Genomic DNA, 17,681 nt, shown 5'->3' on the forward strand with positions numbered 1-17,681 from the left:
CCACTATGCTTAACGGTCGATGACTAGTACGCAACGTAATCTGAACTTAGTTCCAGCCTACCGTTCTTGACACCATCCTATTCAACAGCCGTTCGCACATCGAGTAGGTAACGCCATCACTACATTATTATCCGTTCCGTCTCCTCATCCTTAGGTCACGTCTGCAACCAACATGCCCCGAGTACCCGTACACCGCGAACCAAAGGCATCTCCCCATCGAAGTCCAAATCAACGAAGCTTCGACTATGAGAATCACAGACGCGGCCGTGACTATGACCACACCATCAAACGTCATCCACGTCCCCCTCCAAAGCGCGAGATCACCACTCTCACTGCGCACTTGGTTGCTGCCGTCGGTGAATTTGTCGGAACATTTATGTTTTTATACTTCTCCTTTATCGGCCAAATCATGCTCGTCTCGCAAGCTGCAGAGCGCTCTACTATAAATGGACAAGCCAGCAGCCAGCAAAACATCTTCACTGCCTTGTTATACGGGTTTAGTTTGTTGGTGAATGTATGGGCCTTTTACAGGATTAGTGGTGGTCTATTTAACCCTGCGGTACGCATATCTTCATGAACCTCCTATAGAGAAATGAGTCAATACTAACATGCCACAGGTGACGTTTGGCCTAGTTCTGTCTGGTGCATTGCCTCCCATTCGAGGCCTCTGTCTCTTCCCAGCACAACTCTTGGCAGCCATGTGCGCGGCTGCAATCGCAAATGCCATGGTGCCGGGCGACATCAGTGCCACGATCACGTCCCTTTCCCCAAACACGAGCGTCGCCCAAGGCGTCTTCATCGAGATGTTCATGACTGCGGAACTAGTCTTCGTCGTGCTCATGCTGGCCGCGGAGAAGAGCAAGGATACGTTCATTGCACCTATCGGCATAGGACTAGCGTTATTCGTGGCTATGATGGGTGGTACGTCTTCAAACTCTTATGCTTTTCTGGAAGCAATACTGACTGGTGGAAGGCGTCTTTTATACCGGTGGCTCGCTGAATCCAGCACGCAGCCTCGGTCCGGCTGTGGCGTCGGCGCAATTCAATCATTATCATTGGATCTACTGGGTTGGTCCTTTTCTTGGCGCTGCGTTAGCTGCGGGATTCTATCACTTCGTCAAGTTCTTCGACTATGAGCAGGTCAATCCCGGGCAGGACTCGGCGGGTGGAGATTTCGATGCGGATGATCGAGTCTGAGGAAATGGGCTAGTGCGGGAAAATAGCATATACGGATCTTACATGATACATTGATGTCGCACAAAGTGCGAGTTGGGCTGCAGCAAATCTTGTAGAAGTCACAGGGTATCTCGATGCGGTAAAAAGAAAGGAAGGATACAGTGAGTATACAGAGTAAACGGACTACATATGAGTCTCGAAGATGAGTTTTGAGATCATTTCGATCAATGCTACATCATCTTTCTTTGTGGCTGCTTTCATATGGGGCCAGTGGTAAACAGGTGCCAACTAGATGGGTCGGAGATCATCAAGATCCCCTTGGCAAGAGTCCTGCTTTTATACCAAGCTTTAGACGACATCGCTTCTCGTGTGGAGACTTTAATTGGCAGAGACAAGTACAGTGCCGGACGACTACATCATCAGAGTCACTGGGAGACAGCCCTTCCCTATTTAAACGCCGCCTGGACATAGTGGATGGTCTACCGCAGTGTACCATGTACATGAAGACGGAGCTAGTACTGTGATGCGAAACGGTGGAAATGAAGGCGACAATTTGGCCTTGTTCCTCACAATATACCATGACCTACTACAGCTTCTCCGCATGCGCACTACACATCTTCCCTTCTCGCCAGACACCGCGAATATTCAAGGTCGCCGAGATATCTTCCAGTGGATTTCCCTCCACCAGCAACATATCAGCATTGAGACCTTCTGCCAGTCTCCCTCTATCGTCGAGCTTGAAGCACTTCGCAACAACGCTCGTGGCCGAGCGAAGCGCATCGCTCGGTGTCATGCCGACTTGATGCACAAAAAGATACAACTCATGGTGCATTGAGAGCCCAAACGCGGTACCTTGGGCTGGTCCTGCCGAGTCGCTGCCACTGCAAACATGTCAGGCTGCCCACCCGTCGGGAGTATACCACAAGCGGTTTCACAAACTCACCAAAGAATATCAATACCCGCATCCTTCAACGCCCTCACACTCTCATACGCAAATTCGACTTTGCCACGCTCAGCTGCAAATGCCATACACCTGCACATATTGCCAATCTTGTCATCATCAATTAAGCCCGTTATCCTCGGATCGTGTGCGAACTGATGCTGCAGGTCTTTGCCCTCGGTGGTCAAGCTGCCCATTGTGGCCAGGGTGGGATTGACCCACGCGTTGTTCTGCTTGTATGCGTCGATGACTTCCTGCGTAGCTGGCTGGTCGCAGAAGGTGTGCGTCAGGCCGTTGACGCCCGCTGAAAGCACTTCGAGGGTGTCTTGCAACGAAGTCGCGTGTGCGACGGTCAGGTATCCGCGCGCTCGAGCTTCCGAGACGATGATGCGTTGGAGTTCGACTGTGGGCTGGCTGAGTTGTTGGCCCATTACCCTGCCGCTCTCGTGCATCAGTTTTATGTAGTCTGGCTGTATTTCTTTCCCGGCCCAGTCGAGATACTCAATCACGCTTTTGTGGTCGGTCAGTTTGGGCCATGTTGCGATGGCGGCCAGTGTTTCTGGACTCGAATCGTACGCCGTGATGACGGGGATGGGCCATCCGTTTTCAATGGTAGCTGCCTGCCCTGCTGTCTTGTAGGACGCAGTATCTGGCTCCAAGGCTTGCTGTCTGAGCTTGAGAACATTTTCCAGCTCGTTTCCCATTTCGCAAACAGTAGTCACACCAAAACGTAAGGCTTGAGGTAATGCTACTGGATCGGCCCTGTCGGCATGTACGTGGCAGTCAATCAGACCTGGTAACACAGTATGGCCAGGCTTCGAGTACGTAGTGATGGCAAGCTGTGGTGTCCCAGAATTAGGTCCGACTGCTTTGATCTTGCCATTCTCAACCAAGACGAATCCGGATTCGATCGTGAACTCGCCGGTGAAGACGCGCACGTCTCGTATCAGAAAAGATGTCATTCTGTAACGGGTGTGAGCTTTGGTAGTTGCGCTTTTTATTTCGACAAAGCAGGGCGTTTATCAGACGTCAATGGGTATAGAAGGCGAGAGGCAACGGATCCAGGCGCACTTTAGGGGCGCATTGAGCCTACATGTAGTCCCACGGGCTGAACCTATCGAATTCAGGCCACCTATCTAGTCCACCTACAGAAATAGACGAGTCAACGTTAACACCTCTTTGTATCGTGTTTGGTTCGAAGCGCTAGCCTGCTTGCGCAAAGCTGCATGCTTGTGGCATATTTGTCCCCACTAGCAATGATGCTGTCAGTTAAACAACTTATAACGTAGACCAATCGATAGCCAATCTGAGTGGCGTAAGTGTCGGCATCTTCGCCTCGTACTTCGGAACTGATGACCGACTCGAAGGAAATCACTGAAGGATCCGACATGAACGCAAGATACATACTTTTGGTCGGGAGGTGGAGAGCCGAAGCCGAAGGTATTAAAGACCCTTTTTGGAAGCTTTGTACCACCGTGTTGTAGTGTATTTTCTACCCGTTCTGTACAGTTTTATTCTGTTATATACGTTTGTACATGTGTTTAGCGATGCGCATACCTGAGAGCTGCTTCCGCCTCGCTATCAAGGCCGCTCAGATCCCCGTTCTTCAGACCTCCATCTCATAACCAGGTAAATGGTCCAACCACCCGTCAACATCTTCTTCCACCGTGCTCTGTACACTACACTTGTTCATCTCCTCCACGGTCTGCGTCTTCAGTACCCCCTGTACTCCCGGGCTCCCGCAACCATGAAACATACAACTGTCGTTCATCGCACGCTGCAAGCTGTCTCCCTTCCACCCAAACATGTAGTCCGCATGCGTGCCGTATCCCTTGTGGTCCGAGTAGCTCCACACGAACGGCTGCGAGCCATCCTTGGGCCACATGTCCGCGAAAGCCGTCGTGTTCCAGAGTGTTTCGTATGCTAGCTGCGGCATGCGGATGGGGTGAGAGGATGGGCAGGGAGAGGCAGGTCGGAAGTGGCCGGGATCGGTATTGTACATGTGGGATTGGTGATCGGGCGAGTCTAGGTTCTTACCGTCCCAGCATGACGGGAAGTGATGGATGGCTTGGAGTAAAGTCAGTAGCTGTCCGAAGATTTGTGAGAGTGTGAAATTGTACCCATGATGCCTGCGGGACAAGGCTTGGTGGGGAAATCCAAAGTTTCAGAACCGCGAGTGAGGACTGTTTGGAGGCATGTATATGCGAGACCATTTCGAGTACCGTTCTGTGCGGAGTTTGCTGGGTTTCCAACGGTCATGCGGAATCCCTGAATCATGTTAGCAAAGCTTCGCGCAGGACTTCACTACTTACGGGTGGGAATGCAGTGATGTGGTTGTCAAGGTCTGAGCTATTGAAGTCTTTCTGAGTGTAGTAGATGGTCATCCCGCCATTTATATCAGCTGCATCCTGGCCTTCATATCCTGGAAATATCAACATACAGCTTTCTCTCTTGCAGCTCCGCTTGATGCACGTACCGAGTTGAGCGTTCGGATAGATTGGAACGCGCTTGTATGAACCATTCTCATGCTTGAAGTACATCGCAGCAGTCCAGTAATTGGAAAAGTCTCAACTCAATATTAGCGCTAGAGTTTGGCAAGGCCTGAAGCAGCTCACCTTCGGTGTAAACACAAGTAGTACAAGAGCCCTTCTCCCCAATGTCACCAGTCATCGTTGCATTGAAAGCATTGCCACCTAAGATTAGGTCAGTACACGTGTCGTTGTACGGAGCTGAATCTAGCTTACCAACGATCTGGTGCACCTTGCGATCGATGTCAGTTCAAGATCGGCTCTTTGTACTTGGGCAACAAACATGTGCTGAAGGGATTGACCCAGGTTGTACCACAGGATCCAAACGCTGTATAGAAACACTGCTGCACCCAAATCGTAATGCTGCTTGAGCCAGCCCGGCTTGGGAAAGTATCGTGTACCAGTTCATTTTTGGCACAGAGAAAAGTTCGCTGCGTACTGAGAATACCTCGAAGTTCGTGCTATTGGTCTATGTGGCAAAGTTTGTCGATTCTGTTCGGATGGCCGAGATGCCCATCGGATGTAGGTAGACATGTATGATACACATCTTCCTGCCAAGAATGAAATGACGAAGCCCTCGTTTGTTGACGCCTGCACGTTCGTCTCAACAAGGAGTTTCGGGCAGCTATCGTAACTTGGCACAGAAATGTAAGAAGTAACATATTGCCATCATATACAACCTGCATGTGAGCACTCGATACTGTAGGGCTACCACGATGTGCCGGTGTGGTGCAATCCCATGAGCCTGGCAATGTGGGGCCTACCCTATGCCTCACTCTACAGCAATTAGCCTCCACACAGTTGAGTCTGATTAACTGCAAACGTATCAATGCCTACTCGAGCCGTTTCGATGAAGCTTTGGTCTTGTCGCAAAAGGTATCAGAGCATCCTTCGGTATTTGCGATCAGGATAACAACACATCACAAGCCAATACCTCGCAGAAACTGGAGTCTCGCATACTGTTCATGCCGCGTAGCAAAGGTGTTGCATATCGGACTCTTAGTTTGATGAGTGCGACTTGTGCAACAAACTTGTCATCCATATTGCACCTGAAGACGAAGACGACTTCGAGAAATCGCATCGGGATAATTAACGAGGGAGAAATCAGTGATATCTCCCACTAATGCGTAAAGTCTGTCTCTCCACGGAGTCAAGATAGCGCGTCCTGGCCTAGTGATATAATCAATGAACCGGTCGATAGGGGGAGGCTTACGAGAGAGATGCTCTCATTCTACTAAAGCAGGGAACACGCTTGTGAGGTGGTTGTTTACAAGTGTAAAGATTGGCTATTTCGCTGAAGGTTTACAGACCGTGCTGCATCGTCGCCGTGCAACAGACAGATTAGCCTCGTTAACGCCGAGGCATGAACAGGTACCCTTGTCAGGGTGTTAGGCTTGCGAGCGTGAGTCCTGCAGTTTGGCAGTTGGAGGGGATCGGGGAGCTTTGGATGGACTGGTATGTCATGTCCTTTTCTTGCCATGCTAGGCTTGACGTTAGCTCGGTGAAGCAAGAATGTCGTGAGAGATGCAGTTGCTAGAAATGCTTGCTTCCAAGATGCTAGGATTGCGGACGACCGTGCGCAGCTATGACGAAACGCGACAAGTCGGCTGCACGTGCGCCGTCATTGGCTGGGCATTGGTTGAGGAAGCTCTACCCAGTCGCGCATCCACAGCTTCGACAGCTTCTTGCGTCGTGGTGAAGACCTTTTCTTTCGCTGGACCTCCCTTGGAATACATCCGCTATTGCTACTGGCCTGCAATTGTTGGTGTTACTTCCTTCCCTTGCACCGCCAGCTATTACCACATCTAGCGCAGACACACGACGATGAAGTTCGGCACCACCCTGCGCAAGAGCGTGTATGCACCATGGAAGGACAAGTACGTCGACTATGACAAGCTCAAGAAGCTCCTCAAGGACAACGAAGACGATGAGACGTGGACCGACGACGACGAGGAGGCGTTTGTGAATGAGCTTGCCAACGTGCAGCTGGAGAAGGTACACACCTTCATCCAGGACATCTCGCAGAAGCTGCGCGACCGCACCTCGGCCTGCGAGAAGAAGCTGGAGCCGTTGGCCATAGGCATCCAGACGCAGGACAAGGAGGATGGCAAGGACAGCGACAACAAGAACGACGAGGGCGAGGGCTTGTTTGCACAAGCCGGCGACGCGAGCAAGAAGCAGGAGCTCAGCAAAGAGGACCGCGAGAAGCTCCTCAAGGACGTGTTGCGGGAGCTCGACAGCATCACCCAGGAGACCAAGGAGCTCGAGGGCTTTAGTAGGCTGAATTTCACCGCCGTCATCAAGGCGACCAAGAAGCACGACAAGCTTCGCGGCGTCTCGTACAAGCTGCGGCCCTTCATCGACGCGCGCATAACAAAGCGCCCGCTGCACACCGAGGATGCCTCGCCGCTGCTCTACCGCCTCTCTGCGTTGTATTCCTTCGTCCGCCAGAGCCTCGACGGCAAGGCCAAGGAGTCCTTGTCCTTCAGCGAGGAGACCGCCGGCGGCGAGGGTTTCCGCTCTCTCAAGTGTAAGTCGAAGCCATCTGCAGTCGCATACTCCAGCTAACCGCCGCAGTCTGGGTCCACATGGACAACCTCTTCGAAGTCAAGACGGTCATTCTCCGCCGCCTCCCCGTCCTCGTCTACAACCCGCAGTCGTCCAAGATCGCCGAGGGCAACCAACGCGACCCCACAATCACTTCCATCTACTTTGACAACCCCAACTTCTCCCTGTATACGGACAAGGTCAACAGCAAGCCAGACGCTGCTTCGCTGAGGCTAAGGTGGTTTGGCCAGCTGAGCGAGAAGCCAGAGATCATGTTCGAAAAGAAGATGATGAAGAAGGGCGACGACGCCGAAGAGGTCAGATTCCCCATCAAAGCAAAATACGTCCAGGCCTTCCTGCAGGACAAGTACCACATGGAGAAGAGCATCGAGAAGCTGGAGTACCGACCGAACAAGAACCAGAAGGATGTCGACCAGCTCAAGAAGGCAGTCACGGAGATTCAGAGCTTTGTCAAGGACCAGAAGCTCCAGCCTGTGCTGCGAGCCAACTACACTCGCACCGCGTTCCAGTTCCCGGGCGACGACCGCATCCGCATCTCCCTCGATACCAACCTCGCCTTGATTCGCGAAGATGCCTTGGATATGGACAGACCGTGCCGTGATCCCGACGACTGGCACAGACGTGACATCGATAACGGCAACATGGAGTTTCCCTTCAAGTCCATCAAGAAGGGCGAGATCCACAAGTTCCCATATGCTCTGCTCGAGATCAAGATCAAGGGCACCAAGAAGTACGAATGGATCGAGGACCTCACAGACTCACACTTGGTCAAGGAGTCGCCTCGCTTCTCAAAATTCGTCCAAGGTGTTGCGAAGCTCTTCGAGGACAACGTCAACACATTCCCCTTCTGGCTCAGCGAAGTCGACAACGACATCCGCAAAGAGCCGGAGACAGCCTTCGATGAGGAGCAGGAGCGAAAGCGCAAGGCTGCGGAAGACGACTTCGCAGTGGGCTCACTCTTCGGCGCCCGGGCGAGCCCAAGTTACCGTCCTTCAATCTCATCACCCGTAGGCACACCAGCTGGCGCACGCTCGGCACCCAAGAACGCAAGCTCAGCAGCACACTCGCAACCCGTCGTGAAGGCGCCAGTTGTGGGTTCACATCTTTCCCACGTCTCACAAGCACAGCACGAGAATGGTGACCGCACAGCAGAGGATGTCGATTCCGACGAGGATAATGGCCCCAGAATGGGCAAGGCTAGTGGTCTTGGCTCTCTCTTCCCCTCCTTCTCTACCTCCAAGTACGCACGCAAGCAACGCAACAAGATCCAATTACCTCCTGGCATTCGCGACCCCGGCATTTGGATCAAAGATCAAGGGCCTGTGCGTGTTGAGGCCAAAGTCTGGCTCGCGAACCAACGGACGTTCATAAAGTGGCAGCACGTTAGCGTTCTGCTAGCCTCGCTGTCCCTAGGCCTGTACAACGCCGCTGGTGAGGGAAACAACATTGCGCGCGCCCTGGCCGTTGTGTACACTTGCGTCGCAGCGTTCACACTTGCCTGGGGCTACGGCATGTACATGTACCGGATGAAGTTGATTACGGAGCGCAGTCCCAAGGACTTTGATGCCATTACGGGACCCCTGGTGGTATGTGTGGGACTGGCAGTTGCGTTGTGCTTGAACTTTGGATTTAAGGTATGTGATGACAGTGTGATGACATGTGTGATACTGTGCTGACAAATGTGGCAGTACAACGCGCTCGTCAATGAGAAGCAGCACCATGGTGGTGCCAATGCGACATTTGTTGATGAGAGGATGGAATTGAGGATATAATGCTCTCGCAAGAATGGGAGTTGGTGCCATGGTGAAAGAGGACCGTAAGATACAACGGTTGATTGAGTAGAAGTACAGGCTTCGATCTGTGCTCTGCGCATATCAAGGCGTACCGTGCGGTCTGTCTGGAACATCGTTAATAGTGTACATCTCTAGCACGTCTATAGGAGGTTGGCAAAAATCAGGGGCATATCGTACCCAAGGCGTAGATTCGTTTGTGTGTAGTATTACAGGGGCGTTTCCCCACAGCCACGGTTCGTATTGTTGTATAAATTGCATTCGAGCAACCTTAGCTTTTACCTCATATATATCGCGCCTTGTTAAATTTATCATCACTAGTGAACTGGGCAATTATTGGCTCTCATCGGTTACCTTGATCGTAGATTTCGCGGCTCCTTGCACATATGCGACGGTAGAGATCGAGATGCGTTGTGGCTGAAGCCGCAGATGAAGTGACAGATCGATCAGCAGCAAGGTCCTGACGTAACACGAGTAGATTTGTGACGAGCTTGGAGGAGCGAAATACTCGCCGTCTTTGCGCAATGCCAGGGCTTGCAATGCGATCTTGGCCGCAAACATTTCGGAAACTTATGCTTTAAAAGTTGCTAAATGTCTGGTATTTCAAACGTCCCACAATCATCGCCAAACTTTTCACTATCCAAGCACGAAAGGATGTCCAGGAAATTCTTGATGGTCGTTCAGGCGTGCAGTGTCGCGCCGAGCGCTGCAGCAAGGGGATTTTTCCACGGCGCTAACTTACAGTGACGACCTGCCGGGTTCGAACAACGTGACCAGGCGGTCATATCGTGTGAGGTTGCTAAGGGACGGTACCACGCCCAGCCCTTGGGTTTCACCGAAGCTTATAGCAAGCGCCAAACGGTTCTCGTGGTGCTTGTTGTTGGGTGGCTGGATCTCGTTGTCAAAAGCAAGGAGAGTTCCTGGTGCGTGGCTGCCACGCCATTCTGCCTCATGGCTCGCCTAACAACACGGTGACACCCCGAGTCTGTCGGACGAATGTACGCATAGCCGTGGCAAGCAGGGGACGGCGATCTGCTCAGGGCAGGGGCCTATCGCAATCAAATGGGCATCTCGCATAACTGGTTCCCAGATTGCTGTAGTCCGCCTAATTGTCCCATGGTAATGGTGGCAAGAACGCTTGCCTCCTCAATTATCCGTCCCGCGCATTTGGACATGGCAAAGGCTGTGACTGTGCCGGAAGAGTAACTATTGGCAGCTCAGCGTGAGTGTGGCACAGCAGGCATGTTGGTGGGTGTGATGCATGCGATCTTCGCAAAAAGATGGAAGTCAATGGTTGAGCCGGCACCGGGATAAACTGCGGGTACCTGCCGGTGAAAGCTTGGCGGGCCCACGGTGGACCCGCGTCGACGACTCCACTCATGAGGATCCGAAGGTACTTTGTGGTGACCAACGCGAGCCGTTACAAGCCGTCATGTGCTTCACCACTACAGAAGTCTTGTCGAGGACGCGCTATGCGACATGGGAGGTTCGCCTTATTGCACAAGGCCTTCATCAAGACAGCCTTGGAAGGCCATATCCGACCTCCCAACTACGCACACTTGACCGGAGGCTATGTCGTTTGCGGCTCGCCTGGTATCTGTACCCTTGCTCTGCCAGGTTCCTATATAGGCAGTTGATGTGCTACCCACGCAAACATGATTGGCGTGACACTCTCAAAGCACGTTTGTACACGGCTTGAGCATCCTAGTGCACGCGCTGTTACTCAAACGACATGCGGTTAGTTCGTCAGGTGCCACAGATGGAGCTCTTTGTCACTAGTATTTGTACCTGTTCAGGCCCATTAGGCATGCGTCACTGCTAGCCGTCAGGCCCTTACACCTGGGCACTACCTTCCTCCTAGTGTCTTTTGTTTAATTGAAAGAGAAGGGAGCCTGTCACAAGTGGGAATCTCCGCCTTATTGGAAACCAGATATCGCTCACCTATTTCACGGTCGCACTGCGAGTGAAGGTGCTGTGATTGCACGTAGTAGCCGTTTGTTGATACCGGAGCACTACACGTGACCCTCTATCGCTCTTTCCTTCGACCTCAAAAGGCAACTGCCTCTGAGCAGATTGCTCCAACCCAACAATCTCTCCCGCCCCTCAACCGTCATCCGACATCTTACATTCGTTTCTGCCTCGTCCTCGACCTGACCTTCTCACGATCGTTACGGCTCACCACCTCATTCTTTGAGCTGCCCACTCGCTTTACACGGCTCAATCGCGCTTGCTGGTCTTACGTCATGAAGGCGTTCAAGTTTGTTGCCCTCGCGGGACTCACCTCACTCGTTGGTGCCTCTCCGGTCGAGCCGTCCCGCACACTGCCCATCAAGGCCCGACAAGACAATGGCACGTCTTCAGCACCATGCGCTCAGGTCTCGCAGTACATGTACGGCGACGGCACCACAGTAGTAAATACTCAGGTCCCCGCAGGACTTAGTTTTGCTTGCCTTGACAGTGTCCCTTTCAACGCCACTTCTGGCAAGAAGCTCATCGCTAGCATCCGCCCCTACATCAACTGGCAGAGCACCCTCGTTCAGCTCAAGAACCCGCCTGCGGAGTATGTTCAGAAGGTGCAGCCTCCTGTCGACGTTATTGCTGGCTTAGATCGGATCGATAGCGACATCGACGCCGGCAATTTCAAGACCGAATACGACTTTGGCTGGGCGCTGTACATCCTGATCCAATCAGCTCACGATGGCCACTTCACCTACATCCCGGATATTGTAGCCCAAATCTTTACTTGGGGACGTCCAGTTCCCCTTGTTTCTGTCTCCGAGGATGGTCAGCAGCTGCCTGCCGTATTCGCTTACGTGGACGTCATTGGCACTCAGTACAAGAACATCTCCTACACACCGTCCCCTGTCGTAGAAATCGATGGCCAGGATGCCATCTCCTGGCTGGAGAACTGGAGCCAGCTTGGATCATTACAGGACCGCGATGCATTGTACAACAATGTCTTCTACGAGCTTGCGCAAGTCAGCCTCTACACGAGTGGTAGCGGCACCGGCACGTTTACTGGAGGAGGTCGTGGTCGCTACGTCTACCCAGGTGACACAACGACACTTAAGTTTGCCAATGGTTCCGAATACACCATGCAAAACTATGCCCGGACCCTCATCAACTTGCGCAACGTGACGACTGGCGAGGACCTTGCCAGGAAGTGGCTCAGCTACGGTGCGGAGAGCGGCACTGCCAAAGTCCAGTCTGTGAACACAAACCCAAATCAGCAAATCTCGACCAGCAGCCTCAGTACTGTTGGGGCTGGCGGAGCATCACCTGGTTACCCTCCAGCTCTCGTCTCTGGTCCTAGCGGTAACATCAATGGCTACTTCATCGATGCCCCTGATTACGAGGACGTGGCCGTACTTCAACTTGCCACCTTTGTAGCTTCTACGGGGTCCGGGGCTGACTTCCAGAGAACCACACGAGACTTTCTCACGAAAGCTCTAGCGGCAGGCAAGACAAAATTGATCGTCGACGTGCAGGCCAATGGAGGAGGTACCATTTTGCAAGGCTATGACTTGTTTAAGCAGCTGTTCCCCGATGAGGACCCTTACGGCGCAAACCGTTTCCGCGCCATAGAAGCGATTGATTTGATTGGAAAGTCCTTCAGTGCCATGGCTTCCCGCGCTCCTCGCGGGTCTGATCTGAACTACACCATCAAGGGTGCGCAGCAGTCCTGGTTTGACTACCATACCGACATGACCGTAGATGGCAAGCCTTTCGCCTCATGGTCAGACAAGTTCGGGCCTCAAGATATCAATGGCGACAAGTATACCACGCCTGCTCGTTGGAACTTGTCCGACGTATACATTCCGTACTTCTCGGGCGGTATCAATGTTACTGGGTATGGGGCATGGGCCAACGTCACTGGGCCACCCAAGTTCAAAGCAGAAAACATCGTGATCCTCACCGATGGTTACTGCGCTTCGACTTGCACGATCTTCGCCGAGTTCATGACTCAACAGGCGGGAGTAAAGACAATCGCCATGGGAGGCCGCAGCAACAAGAATGCAATTCAAGCTATCGGCGGTGTGAAGGGAGTCAACAACTACGCATACAGCTACATTCAAAATGTTGCGCAGACGGCTGTCAAGTATGACCGTTCGCTCAACAACTCGCTCCTGAGACAGGACTACTACAATGACCTTGTCTTCACGCGCGCGTCAAGCTACGGTGTGAACAACCGCGATGGCCTTCGTCGAAACGACACGTCTGGCATCGCACTACAATTCATCTATGAAGAGGCAGATTGTCGTCTATACTACACTCCGGAGATGACCGTTGATATTACTGCGCAGTGGAAAGCCGCTGCAGATGCGCAGTGGCGCAACAGCGGTAAATGCATCTCTGGTGGGACGTATGGTCAAAGGCGTAACGCAAAGGAGGTCACGACCACGCTTGGTCGCAGACGTGTCCACGTCACCCAAGCTGCAGCATTCAAGAAAGCTCAAGCTCTGGAGGACAGCTTTGCGCTCGAGACCGAGTGTCAGTTGAAGGGCGACGGTTTCATGGAGCCATAAGGGTAGCTTCCTTAGCGTTCGCCGCCGAGTCGTTTATTTTCAACAGTCATTTGCATGCGCACTCGGGCTCTCTCGCGTCGGATAGTGTGCAATAATTGTCAGGCATCACGATTGCCAGAATCATAGGTATTCAGTCGACAGGTCAAGGGACGGCTTGTCCGGTGCACAGTTATAGTTGACGATAATAATTAATGGACCCACGATATTTCACAATTTGCTGAATTGGTGCATGTGCGAACTTCGATCATGCTATGGCTGTATTGGCTCGTGATGAGCACGAAGGTCGGAAGTGATGTAGATGGACTTAGGCTGGTCAACGTGTCCGTTTTACATGTCACAATTTGACAAGCTAAATAGTTTTCGGGTGGGAATCTCGAGGATCTACCCTCCTCCTGTCATTGCCATACTTTCTAAATATAGCCGCCTGACTCGCTCGACGTCGTTTAGCGAAAAGAGCGGCAGGGTCAAACCCACGCTAGAAGATGCTTACTGAACGTTGATAGGCTTCTTGTTTCGACCTTTGAAAAGCTCACGGAGGGCATGAAGCTACGGTTATTTGCTGCGGAGGCGACACCCGCTAGTTGCTGACACCTCAACACCTCGGTCAATGAAGCGCCGTCGCCAAGGACGAAGAACGTCACCTCCGCACACAACGCCATCGCGCGAACCCACAAGCCTCTTGTGTTGTCACAATGTAACGCTGCCGTGTGTCTTGAGCGCGCCGAGTCGCACGGAGACCTCGTATCGTTCTTGCAATGATTCAATCAGCCCGTATTAGGATATAAATGCGGAAACATATGTGGGACGATCTACACAGGGGTAGGGTACCGCCGAATATTGAGATTCCGATGCATGAACGAAGCAGCTGCTAAGAATTGGGGGTAAGCTTAAGTAAAGCGATGGCTCCGGTGCTTAATGAAAATTCATCTACCACTTCAGACGTTCTTTCCTCGTCTTGTCATTCGCTTTTTGTCGCCCAGGTCGACCGACACGTTAATTCGTTCACGGTCACCATCACGGTTCCGGCTCTCTCCTTCCTTGGGCTTTGTCAACGCAACAACCTGACACGCTGCGACCCATAAGCCTTCAAACATCAGCTCTACTATGAAGTACCTCACGCTCGCAGCTGGGCTTCTTTCCCTTGGTCTTGCCCAGGCCCAAAAAGTGTCAACAGATGGTTCATGCGGCGGATCAAGCAGCGTAACGTGCAAGGGCAGCGGTTTTGGTGACTGCTGTAGTCAGTATGGCTGGGTAAGTTAAACTACTTCAGAATGCTAGTGACTTGCTGACTGTGATTTCAAGTGTGGTTCATCGATTGACCACTGTGGTTCATCATGCCAGTCTCAATTCGGGACATGTAGCGGTAGTGATTCCAGTCCTACGACGAAGCGTACCAGCTCTACTCTAACCGTCCGTACCTCGACTCTACAATCGGCTGCTGCAGCTTCGACGCCGACAACCAAAGTCTCTACAGACGCTACGTGTGGTAGCTCGAACGGCGGAGCAACTTGTCTGGGGTCCGAATTTGGCGATTGCTGCTCGAAGAGTGGCTGGTGTGGTAGCACCTCAGCATACTGCGGGGCCTCGTCGTGTCAAGCAGGATTCGGCCGTTGTGAAGGAACAGCCGCCCCAAGCTCGACACGTCCAGCTACGCCGCCTTCTGCTTCTGGCGCTTCGTTGGCGTTGCAATGTCTGAATGACAAAAATGTACCCTACAAGATGACGTCAGATGCTGAGTACGCCGATCTGATTGAGCCTTACAACACGCGCCTTCCGTTCTTCCCAGCGGTGGTTGTACTCCCAACGACCAACCAACACGTCCAAGATGCCGTGGTATGTGCAGGGAAATCCGGCCTCAAAGTCCAGGCAAAGTCTGGCGGACATTCATATTCGAGCACCGGGTTGGGTGGCAAGGACGGATCCATGAGCATTAACCTTCAGTCACTACAGACAGTTCAGCTTGACACGTCTTCCGGGATTGCCACAGTCGGCGGAGGTGTTCGTCTTGGCAACCTCGCAGATGCCCTCTGGAACCAAGGCAAGGCATCTATTTCTCATGGTACCTGCCCTGGTGTTGGCATTGGAGGCCATTACACACACGGTGGCTACGGTCCCACTTCACGCAACTACGGTCTTGCCATGGACCAGATTGTCGCAGCCGATGTTGTCCTTGCGAATGGCACACTCATCAAAGCCACTTCAACAGCCTATCCCGATATTTACTGGGCTGTGCGTGGTGCTGCAGATTCTTTTGGTATCGTTACCACGTTCTATTTGCAAACTCGCCCAGCGCCAGCAAGCATTACCTACTTCGCATTTCCCTTCGCTGGCGTGTTCGATTCGAAGACCAAGTTCACCAACACCTTCCTCCACCTTCAGGACGTTGCCAAAAACGCTTCAGTTGTCGACGACAAAATTTCCTTTGGTATCTACCTTGATGGGTACGGCACATTCAGTCTCAGCGGCGCCTACTTTGGCAGCGTTGCAGATTTCAACTCGAAGGTCAAGACCGAGCTTCTGCGCGGCCTTCCCTCCTCAACCGCAACCGTCGAGTCGATGAACTGGTACGACTACCTTGTCAAGCTATCAGGCGAAAGTACTCTCAAGACTTCCGTCACCGGTTATGATGTGCACGACGACTTTTTCGCAAAGTCCGTGACAGTGCCCGAATCCGACGGCCTCGCCTCCAACACGATGGATGCCCTGTACGACTATCTAAAGACTGCAGATGGCACGGATTACTACATGATCATCAATCTTTACGGCGGTCCAGGCAGCGCCATCAACTCAAAGGATACCAACTTCGCAGCTTACAACGACCGCGATAGCCTCTGGGTGCTGCAAAACTGGGGCTATGGCGGCAACTCTGTCGACTTCATCAATGGCATCAACAGTGCCATCATCAACGCGCAGCCGCAGACCAAATTTGGTGCGTATCTAAACTACGTGGATCCGAGTTATGATGCTGCGACGGCGCACAAACTGTACTATGGAGACGCGGTATACTCGCGGTTAGCAGCATTAAAGAAGCAGGTTGATCCACAAAGCGTTTTCTGGCATCCTCAGGCTATTGGGGCTTAGAGAATTTGATGCAGTTTTTTTTGTAAATTAGACATATTAGTAATGAAAAGTTATCAATAATTAAACTGTGTCTGGAATTTGTTCTGTGTGCGAGAGGCAGATCAGTGCCGGATTCGTGGCGAAGGCTTCGACGTGGCTTGGTTACAAAATGGTCCTGAATACTGGCCAGCATTCAGGCTACGATTAACAGGATTTATGCCGCACACCAGTACCACAGCCTCGTTTTTTACAAAAGAAGGTTAGGCTCGAAGCCCTTGGTTAACAGAACAGCTGTAGTAAGTCTGCCTTGCATCCTGCTGCATGCGCTGAAACCATTGGATTGGTGTAATTTCTGCACGTTTTGAGGCTCCTCAAACGCCTATTTGGGAGGCCTAATTGCCAAGTCGGATAATGAGATTTGAGGCTTGGTGGGCCTAAGACATACAAGGGTCCTTGAAGGACTAAAATGTCGTGATAAAACTAATGGCGCCTCGTGTGTCGTACACTTATCCAGTGATTTGAGATCGAGGAGTTGTGATCTTTTCACCTGGGCCAAACGCTGGAATGGTGGAACACAACCGATGGATGACCGGTAGTAACAGGGCTGATGCGTTCCTCGACAATCTCGAAACTCGAAACTCACAACCATTGAAGCGTCGCTCGCGGACTTTCTGGGCTACTTATCGTCTATATTCCGCTTATTACTCTACCGTGGATTTTGACCTGCATCCTTGCGCAAAGGCCGGTCAACGCATCGTCGTACATCTACCAAAAGGGCTTTTCTGACAGCGAGTTGCGCAGCCTACGCCGTTGGAAGAATGCTGTCGATATCCTCAACTCCATAGCTGGGTTGATTACCATTCCAGTCCTTTCCACACTGCTCACTCAAGCAGCAGTGGTGTTTTGCCAACGGACTGGCTCCGGACAATTTCTCAGTGTGCAGGATTTGTTTGCGCTCGCTGATCGAGGTTGGACCAATGCTGCTACCATATATCGGTCGATGCGTTCAAAGCCAGATCAATCCACCCCAGGCGCGAAATGGGGAGGATCATTTCTTCTCCCTGCGGTCTGTTTGATCCTGCTTGGCGCACTC

The 17,681-nt window shown here is 52.2% G+C and overlaps 7 protein-coding genes across 7 annotated transcripts; 4 read left to right on the forward strand and 3 right to left on the reverse strand.

Moving 5' to 3' along the window:
- Positions 1-172: 172 nt before the first annotated feature.
- SNOG_01458 (hypothetical protein) lies at positions 173-1,197 on the forward strand (the record flags this gene model as incomplete). Its single annotated transcript, XM_001792044.1, has 3 exons — positions 173-514; positions 618-921; positions 1,007-1,197. 3 exons carry the CDS (start codon positions 173-175, stop codon positions 1,195-1,197), a joined length of 837 nt encoding a protein of 278 aa, XP_001792096.1.
- Positions 1,198-1,762: 565 nt separating this feature from the next.
- SNOG_01459 (hypothetical protein) lies at positions 1,763-3,078 on the reverse strand (the record flags this gene model as incomplete). Its single annotated transcript, XM_001792045.1, has 2 exons — positions 1,763-2,057; positions 2,120-3,078. The coding sequence occupies 2 exons, from the start codon at positions 3,076-3,078 to the stop codon at positions 1,763-1,765; spliced, it is 1,254 nt and encodes a 417-aa protein (XP_001792097.1).
- A 644-nt stretch (positions 3,079-3,722) lies between these two features.
- On the reverse strand, positions 3,723-4,786 carry SNOG_01460 (hypothetical protein; the record flags this gene model as incomplete). The annotated part of the gene is made up of 5 exons (XM_001792046.1): positions 3,723-4,183; positions 4,237-4,384; positions 4,429-4,538; positions 4,593-4,682; positions 4,732-4,786. 5 exons carry the CDS (start codon positions 4,784-4,786, stop codon positions 3,723-3,725), a joined length of 864 nt encoding a protein of 287 aa, XP_001792098.1.
- Positions 4,787-6,468: 1,682 nt separating this feature from the next.
- SNOG_01461 (hypothetical protein) lies at positions 6,469-8,984 on the forward strand (the record flags this gene model as incomplete). The annotated part of the gene is made up of 3 exons (XM_001792047.1): positions 6,469-7,174; positions 7,222-8,846; positions 8,901-8,984. 3 exons carry the CDS (start codon positions 6,469-6,471, stop codon positions 8,982-8,984), a joined length of 2,415 nt encoding a protein of 804 aa, XP_001792099.1.
- Positions 8,985-9,335: 351 nt separating this feature from the next.
- On the reverse strand, positions 9,336-9,787 carry SNOG_01462 (hypothetical protein; the record flags this gene model as incomplete). The annotated part of the gene is made up of 2 exons (XM_001792048.1): positions 9,336-9,571; positions 9,745-9,787. The coding sequence occupies 2 exons, from the start codon at positions 9,785-9,787 to the stop codon at positions 9,336-9,338; spliced, it is 279 nt and encodes a 92-aa protein (XP_001792100.1).
- A 1,458-nt stretch (positions 9,788-11,245) lies between these two features.
- On the forward strand, positions 11,246-13,528 carry SNOG_01463 (hypothetical protein; the record flags this gene model as incomplete). The annotated part of the gene is made up of 1 exon (XM_001792049.1): positions 11,246-13,528. The coding sequence occupies one exon, from the start codon at positions 11,246-11,248 to the stop codon at positions 13,526-13,528; it is 2,283 nt and encodes a 760-aa protein (XP_001792101.1).
- Positions 13,529-15,247: 1,719 nt separating this feature from the next.
- On the forward strand, positions 15,248-16,609 carry SNOG_01464 (hypothetical protein; the record flags this gene model as incomplete). The annotated part of the gene is made up of 1 exon (XM_001792050.1): positions 15,248-16,609. One exon carries the CDS (start codon positions 15,248-15,250, stop codon positions 16,607-16,609), a length of 1,362 nt encoding a protein of 453 aa, XP_001792102.1.
- Positions 16,610-17,681: the final 1,072 nt, after the last annotated feature.

Source organism: Parastagonospora nodorum (genome assembly GCF_000146915.1).
Source record: "Parastagonospora nodorum SN15 chromosome Unknown scaffold_2, whole genome shotgun sequence".
Taxonomy (NCBI): Eukaryota; Fungi; Ascomycota; class Dothideomycetes; order Pleosporales; family Phaeosphaeriaceae; genus Parastagonospora; species Parastagonospora nodorum.